General features: G+C 40.8%; 1 protein-coding gene across 1 annotated transcript in view; it reads left to right on the forward strand.

Moving 5' to 3' along the window:
- The window catches only part of SNX3 (sorting nexin 3), a 17,567-nt gene continuing 4,606 nt past the window's right edge, over positions 1-12,961 (forward strand). Inside the window, 2 exon segments of the mRNA XM_033053804.1 lie at positions 1-244; positions 12,821-12,916. Of these exon segments, the coding sequence (XP_032909695.1) occupies positions 83-244; positions 12,821-12,916 (258 nt within the window). The 5' untranslated portion in view covers positions 1-82.

Consider the following 12,961-nt stretch of genomic DNA (forward strand, 5'->3'; position numbering starts at 1 on the left):
GCGGGGCGGGCGGCGCGGGCGGCGGAGGCAGCGGCGCTTGGGGCTCGGTCGCTGGCTCAGGGGAGAAGGCGCCCGCTCCGCCATGGCCGAGACGATCGCGGACACCCGGCGGCTGATCAGCAAGCCCCAGAATCTCAACGACGCCTACGGGCCGCCCAGCAACTTCCTGGAGATCGACGTGGGCAACCCTCAGACGGTGGGGGTGGGCCGCGGCCGCTTCACCACCTACGAGATCCGCGTCAAGGTGAGGAGCAGCGCCGGCCCGGCCCGGGAGCCGGGTTGGCGGTGTCGGGCTCTCGTGTCGCCCGGGGCTGGCCGGTGGCAGTGACGGGCACCCGCCGCCGTGTCCTTCAGGACCCGTGTCACGGCTGCTGCGGTGGGAGGCGGTGGCAGAGCCGCAGTGGGCTTTCCATCCTCAGCCTGGGGTTGATAACTCTGTGACGGGCTCCTGGTAGCGATGCAGCTCGGTTCAGATAACCAAAGGACAAGTGCTCTTTCGGCTCTGCTGTGTGCAGCTTGTCCTCAGACTGAAATACCGCTGTACTGTGAGCGGTTGCTTGTCTGTCTCCAGGTGGATAGAGGAGAGCAGACTCCACTCTCTGAGATGGAGTAATAAGGGTGGATCTGCCCTGAGGAGGAGGTCAAGTTCAGGATTCCAGCGGCCTGAAAAAGTACATAGAGAAGGTGTAAATAAGTCTAGTGGGTACACGTGCTAGATAAGAGCCAGCTGAAGTGATAAAGGTGGGAGGGCTTTCTGTTTTCTTTCATACCTGAAATAAAATTGTGCCTAACAAATAGGGCTGTTTCTCATTATGTGCTGCTGTCAAATACTTCTTAGTAACACTAGAATCCTTCCTAGCTGGAAGGACTGTGTTCAGTGACTTGCCCTAAAGGCTGGTAGTCTTGAGCTGAAGAAAAGCTATGTGAAGTTATTACTGTGTTCCCTGGCCTTTCTAGTTTCATAAACAGGACCCAGAGGTCAAAAATTGCAGTGTCTACAGCACTTGCCCGTGGCTGATAGGGCTTTGAGGCAGGGAACCCTTTTTGGTCTGCATTGCCAGAAATGAGCTGGGTTGAGAAAGCCGAGTACTTGTAGATGGCCTGTTTTTTATAGCTCGCTGTTGAGTCTGCTACCTTGTATAGCTTTACTCTATTACAACTGATTGAACCTGGTCAGTTGTTACAGTCAGTAATAAAGGTTGAAGCTTCATTGACTCCCTGCACACATACTCTGCAATAGGAGCTCTTCGCAACAGCGAGGGATACAGCTGAGGGCTGCTGCCTTGGTCACTAAAATTCACCAGACAGGTCTTAACCTTGTGTGAATTTTCTGGTTTTAAAGGTCTAAGTCCCCAGTTTAGTGTAACCTTACTTAAAAAAGCAAAATCAGCTGAAATCTAAAGCTGCTAGGGAGGATACTTTTTTATTTCTTATGCTTATAAATTGTCGTGTTCGGTAGCTATTTCTGTGTTTCAGGATATGTCAATGAGGCAGGAAGAATAAACTAATACGCTTGTACCCTAAGTTTGACCTCTGTGTGAGGTCAGACTAGAACTTGCAGATTTGTGTTGCATTGCACTGCTCTTATCAGAACCCTAGTAATCCATTTAGAAGAAAGATGTAATTCTACCTTGCTGGAAAGTGTTTGCACCTCAGGTTCCTGATGACGTTTCTTTCCATGAGACTGAGCGTTTGGAATGGCTGGATCCAGGGAAGATGATCTAAAGGGGACTTGGCCATGATACAGCCTTGGGAATTAGGTCTAATTTTCTGTCATTAAAAAATAACAGTTTTTAAAAATACTATACTGAAGTTCTTCATCAGAAAGAGAAGCAGAAAAATGGGTTTTGAGACAGATTAGTCTTAGCCCACCTGGTTTTTGGGCAGAAAATTCTGGATTCCTGTTGTAACAAAGACCAAGAATGATTTGAACAAATGTAAACTGTGATAGTAGTGTGACCTTCCTCTGTTCTTCCTCCCAGCCTGAGTGCTATGTAAACATTGCATCCTCCACCTTCCTTGCTTGCATCTGTACATGCTGGTTTACAGGACTGTCTCTTTGATCATTCCCTTTCCAGTTGTCCACAGCTGTACACATAGTTCATAGCTACCATGAACTGCAAAATTGAGTTTTATGTGCTGAAAGGCTACAGAGCACATAGTACAAGTCATGCAGAGTTATTTTCACTGTCTAAACTTGTATTAACTAACTGCTTCTCAGCAGAACATGGACCATGTCACTAATACGCAGATTTCAGCATAGGGGAAGAATTCAAACATGGATTGCTGTGGTATTGTATTTGTGGAAGATAGGCCTAGTATCATAAGCTGCTTGTTAGATGTGGCTAACAATGGTCACCAGCTGGCCTCTGTGGTTTGATGACTGCCTGTGGTCACAGAAAGTAAGAAAGTAGCAGCTGATGTGTAGTTTCCCCTGGCAGTGCTGGTAGCGGCTGAGCAAACCTGAGAAGATGGTGTGAGTTACCTGTATCATGTCTGGAGAGCTGTGTCTTCAAGTAGCACCAACAGTAAAATGTTAAGTGTGCAGAAATGGGTGGCTTAACTGCTGCCAAATTCTGGCGAAAGCTAAAGGACAGCAGCCTCATGTTACAGCTGGAGATCATTCTAAGCCAGAAACATTGTCAGAGAGGACACTGAAATTCAAGTTTGCGTTTAGACAATTACACTTGTACCATTGTCATGTGTTTACAGACTCTGTAATTCTATCTTTGTCTGAATCTCAAAGCTTCACTTTTGAGGTTTTTTGTAAAGACTGAACTTGCTGGCAGACTCTTGAACTGATATCTGATTAAAAGTATCTTGCAAAACATGTGTGTGAAATACTGCAGTTTCCCCAAAGCTTTTATTGGCAAGCTTTCTGCTGGTACTGCAGTTGAAGCATATCTGTTGTCTGGAAAGCAGCAAGTGGAACAACTTCATGCTTTAGTTCTTGTAATGCTGTACTCATCAAGTTCTGGTGGAAGTCAGCCTGATGGGGAACTCTGAAGTTTAGGGTAGACTGCTCAGCAGTATGCTACTTTGTAAGCAGGGCCAGGAGTGTTTTGGATCTTAGGAAGGCTTGTCACAATGAGTGCCTCTGTGCAGTGTGGCTGTGTGTTGGGGTAGATGTATGGTGCTTCGACAAGCATTTTAGGAGTCTTGAGAGGAGCGCTGCAGGTAGACCCTGTGCAGCACTTCTGTCCAGGCAGCTTACTTCACAGATGGGTGGCTGGCCAAAGTATTGACTTTTCTGAGTCTGAGTCTGTGCGTTAAATAACAGTCTGCTCTTGGCAAGCTGGACAAGGTGATGACAAAAAGTTTTCCACTGTAGCAACCACTATAAGGCACACAATGTGGCAGTGTGCCACTACAATGCAGCCTAGCAATGAAAGTCAAATATCTTGTTCAGAAATAAGTGGTAGAAAATGCAATCCTGCTGTGCTAAAATAGCAAATTTGCGTGGGTCATGTTTTTGATAGGGTACTTGAGAATTTGTTTTCCATCAGCAGCATCAGGCAGTACATTTGTACCATTCTGAGGTGTCCTTTGTGTGTGAAGGCTTAGGGTGAGCTAGACTGGGAATAATGCAGTTGGGTATAAAGCTCTAAAGTGCTTTGTCTGGCAAAATAAAATTTGATGAGGTACTTGTCTCATCTGAAGGTATCTAGATGATCACAATATGGTGAATGTGCAGCTTTTAAAACTAGCATAATCAACTAGACTGCTTGCTAAAGAAATACAGTAAACTACTTCATTGCCCTTACCTCTTGAGGAAAAATGTGAACCAAAAGTCAAATTCTCAGTGTAAATCCCCCTGCATGCTATTTCTCATAAGTCTTTATTAGCTCTTCTTATTATTAAGCCTTTTCAGGGTGGGTTTGTTCAAGTCAATACTCTTGAGTGAGGGCATGGGAATACCTGTTACTATTTGCAGACTAAAAGCCAGTTCTCTCTCTGAATTCCAGGAAGCAAACATAGAACAAATCACAATTATCATATTAGCATCCTACAGCATGTTGTAGTCCTCAGTCGAGTTCCAGGTATCATTTGTCTTCTACTATCGTTGAGACATAGTTTTCTTGATAAGTGGGTCAAAAGGAAGGTCTTTGCTCAAGCAGATTCTGTGCAATAGCTTCAGTTGTTAAATCTTTTAAGGAGGCAAGACTTAAGCTTTGCAAGCTGACTCTGATCCACTGACTGATGTCACATGTCATGGCCATACACCCATTGTAAAGGCAGTGCCATAGGAGATAAGCATTTTGGTTAGAATACTGTCAGCAAAGCATATGGGTATCCCGGAACTTGTTACATTTTGGCGAATATCCCTTTGGCAACCCTGAGAATAGCTCAGTTGGTTAGAGCATGGTGCTAAATAGCACCGGTCTTGTGGATTCAATCCCCATATGGGCTGTTCACATAAGAGTTGGACTTCATGATCCTTGTGGATCCCTTTGAACTCAGAATATTCAGTGATCTGGAAATAAACTGTTAACACTACTTCATCTGTTTTTGTCTCTGTAGAAGTAAAAGTGACTTCTCTGCTGCCTGTTTTGGCTGGGTTTGTCACTTAGAGTGAAAGGTTAAATCATCTGTTTATGGTTAGTGAGAACTTGCAGAGAAGTCATTGATATTTAAACTGACAGTCGAAGTATAATGAAATACCTGTTACAGGAGCAATTAGTCCAAGTAGTTAAAGAATTCTTTTTTTGTCAAACCAAAGCCAATCTAAAAGCCTTTGTCATCTTAGCTCTGTTCTCTAAAGTTCAGTGGCCTCTTGCCTCTAATCAGTATTATTAAACTTGGCACTAAGGTATGCCTTAGCTTTTTGATATTCCATATTCACTTGCTTGTCTTGGGGTGTAGAAAGGGAATGTCTTGCTGTGCTTCCGTTGTGAAGTGCAATAGTTGGATGGTACCAGTGTTCTTTAGGGCACCAGTCAGGTTTCCTGTGTCTTCTGCAGAAAGACTTCTGTAGACCTGCAGAGGTGTTCAACTGTGTAGGTCCAGTGTGGGGAAGGAAATGAGTACACAGACTGTGAAGTGCCTGCAGTATTAAGAATAGTATTGGTTTCAAGGGATTGAGGAAGTTTATCTGAGTACTGCTGAGCTCGAGTTGCTTTTGAAGATCCTGTTCTCCACTTAACCAATTTTTTCAAGACCTAGTTTGGATATAATATTTACATTTCAGCATGTTTATAGTGGTCTGACTTGTGATTAGCTGATTGAAGTCTGGCTTCTGTGATCAAATCAGAGCAAGACAGAAGATGAACTGAAACTTGCTCAGAAAGCACTTGTCTTGCAAAGTGGTGCTCTTGAAATGTTTTTGTGTTTTTGAAATGTTTTCTTCTTGAACAGGTCCAAGTGTCCTATCCTTCATGTTTGGCAGGGTTTGAAGCTGCAGATTCTTCCCCCACCATGAAAAGAATCAAATCTGCCCTTCCTGTAGTTGACTTCAGCATTGTACAGTTTAATAGTGGAAGCTTGTGGTGGAGTCATGACTAAACACTGACTCAGTGGGGATGTGTTTATGGATGCATAATCAGCAGTAATTCTCTATTTCTCTACTACTACAAATCTTGCATAATACTGCAAGTCTTCTCTAACTGTAGTAAAACCCATTCTAGACACGGCTACCAGTTAGGTATTTTCAGATCCCTGTGCAAAGAATAAAAATGCATTGATTCAGGTTTTTCTGTCCTACAGCCTGGTTACTGCACCCTTTCAAACATTAACTATTTCTTCAAGCAGTAATTCAGTAAAGGACAACTGGAAGGGTAAGAATTTCCAAGGACACTGATTAGGGAGACAGAGAAGTAGAATAGTTCGGGTGAAAGAAACTTCAAAAACAAGGATAGTGGATTTACTTTTGAGCAGCTGTTTTTTTCTATAGAGGTTTGTAATTAAACTAGGTTCAAAAGGCTGGTCCAAAGGTGCTGAACTAGTTTGGCATTGATATCTGTGTAATTTTATTTACTGTGTAAATAAAATAACCAAGTCTCTGGATAGTACTTTTTATTGGTATATTAGTTTAACTGGTGACTTGCACTCCTTTTATTTTAGTGTATTCAGTGCAGACCTCGATTGTCGTATTTCAAGATTGCACTCTAGTGCAGTGCAGAACAGACCAAATCAAATGGAACAATGACTAATCTTTGTAGGACAGATGGCTGTGATCCAGGTAGGCATATGATGCCGGGAGTTTTGATACGTGCATATTTTTAGATGGCTTGCTGAAAAAGTGTCAGCTTGAACTTTAGAGCAGTCCAGTCTCTGCTGTTTTTCATCTGGGGAAATAAATGATACAGCCAAGGTTTATGTCTTCCAACAGTAAGGAAAATATTTTATTTAAAGTTTTTTCACTTGTTAAAGCAATGCTAGTTGTACTACTGGAGGCTGTTTTAATGGGTACATAATCCAAATACCCTGTGAAGCTGAGTGAAGGGTCTGAAGCTGTTGTAACTTCTAATGTAAAAAGAACGGAGAAGCCCTAACTTTCTAGTCAAGGTATAAAAACAAGTGTTTTACCAACTGAAGACAGGTCCGTGAAATGTCTGTGCAATGAATGTCTTCTGTGGTTATTTCTTGAGAATGCAATTCAAAATCTGTGTTATGCCCCAGAAGATTCTTCCATATGACAGCATAGTTTGTGTTGGCCACAAAGCCTATTTGAAAGTATAACTATAAGCTAGTATATAGCAGCTTTACACCAAAATCTAGAAGAAAATGAAACTATATTTTAAGTGGTTTAAAGCCACATCTAGACGTGGAAATAAAGCTTTGGAGATTATTTCTATAGGCCTAAGTTGTAGCACCCTCTAAGTGTTAAAATTTGCTGTAGATTAATGAACAGGAGTTGAAAGCCTTTCTGTAACTTTTAGCGGCTACTTAAGAGTATGGTGTTACTGCTCCAGTAAAACTGGAAATGTGAAGAGAATTTTTTGCTACTTAGTAGACCCACTTTTAAACTAGTTAACTTACTGCTTTTGTTCTGGTATATTTGAGGTACAGGGATGCTAGACAGTCTCTAGCTCAAAAGCATATAAAAAGTTTAGTTTTTCCTAAAAAATTGGCAGCTGCAGCAATTCACTGACATTTTTTTACCCTATTTGGCTGTAGCTGATGGATGTCAGTAATGATGCTAAAGGATGATCACTTTTCAGCCATTCCTAATGAGGAATGAATAAGAATATTACAATAGGTCAAATCAGAGCCATATGGGTGTTACACCTTGAATTGTGTAAAAGTAGCAATCCCTTCTCTTTCAAATGAATATTTGGTATTTCACAGGAGGCTTTTACTTGCTAACCCTGATCTAGTTACTAGTTCTGTCTGGTATTGTGTAAAAGTCTTTGTCCAAATGTGTCCTCAAAGCAGGCTCCAGTTTTTATCTTTGGCTTCTGAGCATGGAACCTGAAGAATAAAGAATCACTAAGCAATCAGTTTTTCTTGGCTCACCCTATTTAGAGTCTTTGGACCATGGCACACCATAATTCAGCTGTTTATGATGTTGTTGAACTTGTTGAGGTGATGATAGAAGCCTTTTGGAAAAAATACAGGTGTCCCGATGCTCATTTTTCAGAAAGGAACTCAAAGCACTGGATTTGGCAAAGGTTATGATAGTCTCTGTCATTGTGTTGCTATTAGGATTCCGCTACCTTAGTCTTTAAAGTAGAAAACGGCCTGGCTCCATAGCTCCAGTACTGCAGAGTGGAAGCTCAGAAGTTCCTGGTATGGTTTGTCAGCATTGTTTAAATCTTGCATGGTCAGATTTTTCACTGTTGTCTTAACTTTATATTTTTTAAATATGACATACCTTCAGTAGATCTGGACACAAAGTGGAGAAAAGGGGAGATAGAACTCTCTTTTGATTAAAAGGACTGAAACTTAGAAAAATAACAATCTCTAGCCTGACATTTTGCAGTGGGGAAAGAAGCTTTCCTTTAGTAATATACCCAACAAAAATCTAAACTTCTAGAAGCTGAAGTGTAAAGCATGTTCTCTTTCCTTCTTTCTTGCTTTTTATAATTGTAGGAAATTGAGGAGTAGCTGCTTATGTCGAGTCAGGAAGGAAACAAACCACTGGCAAGGTTTCTGCAATAACAGTGCACTACTGTTCCTTGTACTAAAGGACAACAGGTTCTTATGTTAAGAAAATCATAATACTTTTTTTTTGTCCACCCTGAATGCTGCTCACTGTAATAGCCCAGAGCTCCCTTTGTAAATGAAGCCACAGAGTGAAGACTCTTGACAAAGATTACAGCTCGCATGAGACAATCAAGGTGCTTGAATTTAGGAGAGTCAAAGCCACAAACTTTTATCAAAAGTGACCTGTGTGCTTTCTTTCACTGTATTTTAATGGAAATAGAGTTCTCTCAAGGCTACCATAACCTACTTGAAAAGATGACATCAAAGTAGGTTATTTGGCAACGGTGCAGCTTTATTCTTGGGCTGTTAGGAGTGGGAGACATGGGCAATGCAGTGCTGCTGCTGAGTGTTATGGTGGCAGATGAAGAAATTAACCAAATTTACCTCAAACTGTGCTGAACAACATCTGGGGAGTTTGTTATTGTGGGGATGGACTGGACTGCAGTGTCATACAATCTTGTGGAGTTGTCAGCATGCTCTTTGAAGAAGCCCAAATGCTATTTGCATTTGATTTATGTCTGGAAACAAATTTTTAGGAGCAAGTCTGACTATTTGTAAGACTTTTTCCACTCAGTGCATAAGCTAGTCTAAAACTAAGACTTAAAAATACTTAAGAATCATTTTATCAACTTAAACTCATTATAAACAAGTAAATTACTGTAGTTTTCCTCCTTCATTTAAGGTAGTTTGTTTACTGGAGTGGCTGCATTGGATGGCTGTATCTGAAGCTGAATGGACAGTAATGACTAGTACTTGAACTACTTGCATTCTGCTTGTGAAATTCTCTTCACTTGCATACAGAAACAATTTTTCAGCTTCTAACTGGCATAGCTTGGGGAGTGACTGTATTAAGAGCTGGAAGACTATTACCTGGTTATCTAAGCTACTCTCTCAGGACTGTCATTTGCTTCTGAGGTGAACTGGTAATCTCCTGAATTTAGAGTCAGGCTCAAAGAATATGTTATGGTGACATAAATGAAGCTGAAGAAACAGGTTTACTGTGAATAGAGATTTTGCTCTGAAGTCCGTTAGCAAGAAACCACTGCTTCTCATTTCTAGTTTGTTGAGCGCTAGCCAAATGATTGTAGAAACTTGTTTGGCATCTGAGTGGAGAAATGCAAGAGTGACTTAAGGATCTGAGTTTGTCACCTGTTGTTTAATTATGTAATGTAACTTGGCACCGATTTGGACAATATTTATTCTGATGTACTGACTGGCCATTAACTGCCCCAGGCTGTTTGACAGTTGTCAGAGAAAGCCTAATGGTGTCTACATACAATGTAATAAAGAGACAATGCAACACAAAATCTGTTTTAGTGTCTTTCTATGCCTTAGGATTTTGGGCTGCGTGGGACTTCTGCAGAACTGGTTTGTTTGTCCTTCTGCAATAGTGTTTTATCTGCCATTCTGACTAGTGTGAGTTGTCTGATGTCTTGGATGATGCATAATCCTTTCAGGTTGAGGGCTTGCATTCAAACTGCTAAGCAGTATGATTATGATTTTGAACTAGGAAGCTGTTTAAATTTTTTTTTTCAATAAAAGGTATAATTATTACACTGCTGAAGAAAGAACTGCTGCAGAAATTACGCTGAAATTATCACAGGAATGAGGTGTGCTCCAGCGGCTGTTCCAAACTGGGTCATGAGTTTTGTGATAGTAGACTTAGCAGCTCAGCAGGCCAGAAAGTTGACATTATAATGCTGAATGAGCATGGACAGAAAGGCTAGTAAAAATGAAACTACTGACTTTTTGTGCCTTTTTCTTGTCCCTCTTCTAGCAGACAACCAAAGCACTGGTAGCGCTCAGAATAGCTGGCGGCACCTTAGTGACTGAACAAGGATAACTCAACATAAAATATCAAGGAGAGAATAACATTTTTGATAGCCTGCATGGTCATGAAATGACAATTTAATAGAAAATGAAAGTTTATGTTGACTCTTCAGGATTGTCTCCTACCAAATTCTTGTCCAATGAAAGCCCATGCTTCAGGAGGCATCTGACTTACTTAATGAAAACTGTCTGTCCATGGAAGATGGAGGTGGTAGGAGTTGCAGAAGCCCATCCTACTGAAGGAAAGGGTGGTCTGCTCAAACAGGGCAATAATCCTTAGTGACAAAGGCCCGTACAGTAACTTCAGATGTGAATATAGCCTGAATTAAAAATGGAGACCTAAGATGTAAATAGGTTAAGCAGTATGAAACAGGATTCTCAAACTACGTTTTTAAATAGATCCTTCCTAACAGCTGTTTATCTTAGGAACTGCTCTGTCAGTACTTACTTCTAGAGGAAGGAGAATTGGTACGGTTTCTGGGTTTAAAGAAACATGAGGTTCAGAAATTGATCTCCATAGAGAACCCTAGTTCATATCCAGACCAAAAGACAACAAACATGTACTTTATTTTAGAATACAGTTGTTAAGTTGTGACTTGCAAGACACTTAATTTAGTCGATGCCTTTTGACCTACTTTTCAATCTGAATATTTCTGGTACTTATGATCAACATTTGAGAAGATTTTTGAACTCATGAGGAAAGCAAAGAGCTCTGTGCTTTTCTCTGACTCGCTAGCTGTGCTAGCATGTCAAAAGTTCAAAAGGGAATGTAGAAGGTAAAGTGAGCTCAATTGGCACTTCTACCTCCGCATTTTACTTGTAAGCCTACTGTGTTGTTTAGAGATTAACTTTATAGACTTCATTCCTAGAAGCATGAAAAAGAGTTCCTGAAGACCTGGGAACTTACATTTTTTAGCTGCTTTAATCCACTTCTAATCCCTTTTTTTAGTCACTTGAGAGGAGAAATGAATATTTTCTGCAGGTGAGCACCTGTATGTTAAATATTTTGAAGGACTTTCTACCAGAGACACTGACAAAGAGTCAATGTTGTACTGTGTAATGGTGAACTTGGTTAAAAAAGACAATAGCTGAAATCAGAGGAAAATAATCCAGTACTTAACTTCTGGGAATCTCTTTCATGCACTCTGGGGAACCTAGCTATATTCACTCTTGAGTAGAGTATTCTTACCATCAAGACAAGAGTGTTTATTTATAAAGCCTGATTCCTGACGTAGGTCTTAAATGCAATTTTATTATTAGTTGTTAGCACAATCAACGGCATTTTACCTTGGAAAGAGAACTTGAATGCTTTTAAACATTTAGCAATAAGATACCATAACAAAATATTGTTCTATATCACTTGTAAATTGTGAACTAACTTGCATAATGTGAAGGTACACAACTAACTTAAAAAGTACTTTTGTGTGACAGCCAGTTCTGGCTGGCAGCAATACAATGACCCACAGTCATGGACCTGCCTAGTGCAGGAAAATATCCCTGCAGTTAAACCTGTTTTGAGCAGCCAAAAGTATTCCCTGTGATAGCTTAAGCATAGCTACATGCTACAAATTATATTGTACAGGGGTATCCACTCAGTGACCAGATCTTGAGTTAGGTCGCCTACAAGATAAAAACCAAAACAACAAAAAGGAAAAGGCAATAGCTGAGAATAACTACTGTGCAACTGCCATCAGGAATGCCAGAGGTAACTGTAGTCCCAAGTGAACATCAGCTTCCTGAGGGTGCTCCTCAAGAGTCTTCTTTAAAAGTGTACAAAGACTGTTAGTGAATTTGCAGTCTGACAACAGGAGGCATTATTCTATGACTTCTGGTTGTGTATGGCAATTACAGGCTCATGGTCATACTTTCAGGAGGTCATAACTCCTAGAAGCAATTTCGTAGTGTTCTAGCCAGGATGTCATTAGGAGAGAACTCTCTCAGTGTCTATGTTTAAAATAATGTGTGAGTTGGATTACGAAAGTGGGATGAGACTGCAATCCAAGAATGAACAGAAGTAGTGCAGGCTCTCACCCAAGTTACTATAAGGACTTGTAGCAGGGTGCCTGTATATTTAACATGGTCTTGTGCAGCATTATAACCTTGTTCCTATGTGATGTCCCTTTCAAGGGTGTTAGGTTTGGGTGCTGCCTCCTAGCCTGGTTTAGCAAAGCTCTCCCTAGTCATGTTCTGCTTGGTTTAACTCTGTAGCCAAATAGTCTGATCTGCTCAGCACTGAATGTTGTAATGCATCTCAGTCTTGTTGGCTTCTTTGGAGCTACCCAAACTTGGCAGCTTGTGCTATCAAATCTTCATCAGTCCTGGATGGATTCACTCTAAGACTGACAGGTTTTGCTTTTGAAGATGTTGGAAGACATGTTGTATCAGGCAGTAGAAAAGTACAGGAAGTTTGGTTAATGTGCTGTGCTGATATCTGAAACATTCCCTTGAATGCAGTAAGAGAAACTTGTGTAGAATTAGACTTTTGTCCCCCTTCCCTCCCCACCTCCAATTTTGTGTATATTGGGAATCCAACTCCTGAGACAGTAAGAATTGCTTCTGCAATCTTAGAAACATCTGAAGTAGCCAGCAAATCAGATATTCTGTGTGGTGATATGATGACAAAATACCAGTAATTGGGATACCATATAAATGATAGGTATGCAGTTCCAGTCTCAGCTTACTCATGTAGCTTAAAGCCTTATCTCTATTTCTGTATCTTGAGTGTTTCTCAATACTGCTGTTGTTGTTTAAATGGAACTAATGTGTAGCTTAACAGCTTGGTTCTTGCTTCTGCTTATCAAAGCTTCTAATCTGTCTAATCAATAGCTTATGTTCTTGTTTCCAGACAAATCTACCTATCTTCAAACTGAAAGAATCTACAGTCAGAAGAAGATATAGTGACTTTGAATGGCTAAGGAATGAACTAGAAAGAGAAAGCAAGGTGAGTAAAGTGAAAATTAAATACAAGTCATAGACATAGAAAGAG

This window comes from Catharus ustulatus, chromosome 3, assembly GCF_009819885.2.
Source record: "Catharus ustulatus isolate bCatUst1 chromosome 3, bCatUst1.pri.v2, whole genome shotgun sequence".
Lineage (NCBI taxonomy): Eukaryota > Metazoa > Chordata > Aves > Passeriformes > Turdidae > Catharus > Catharus ustulatus.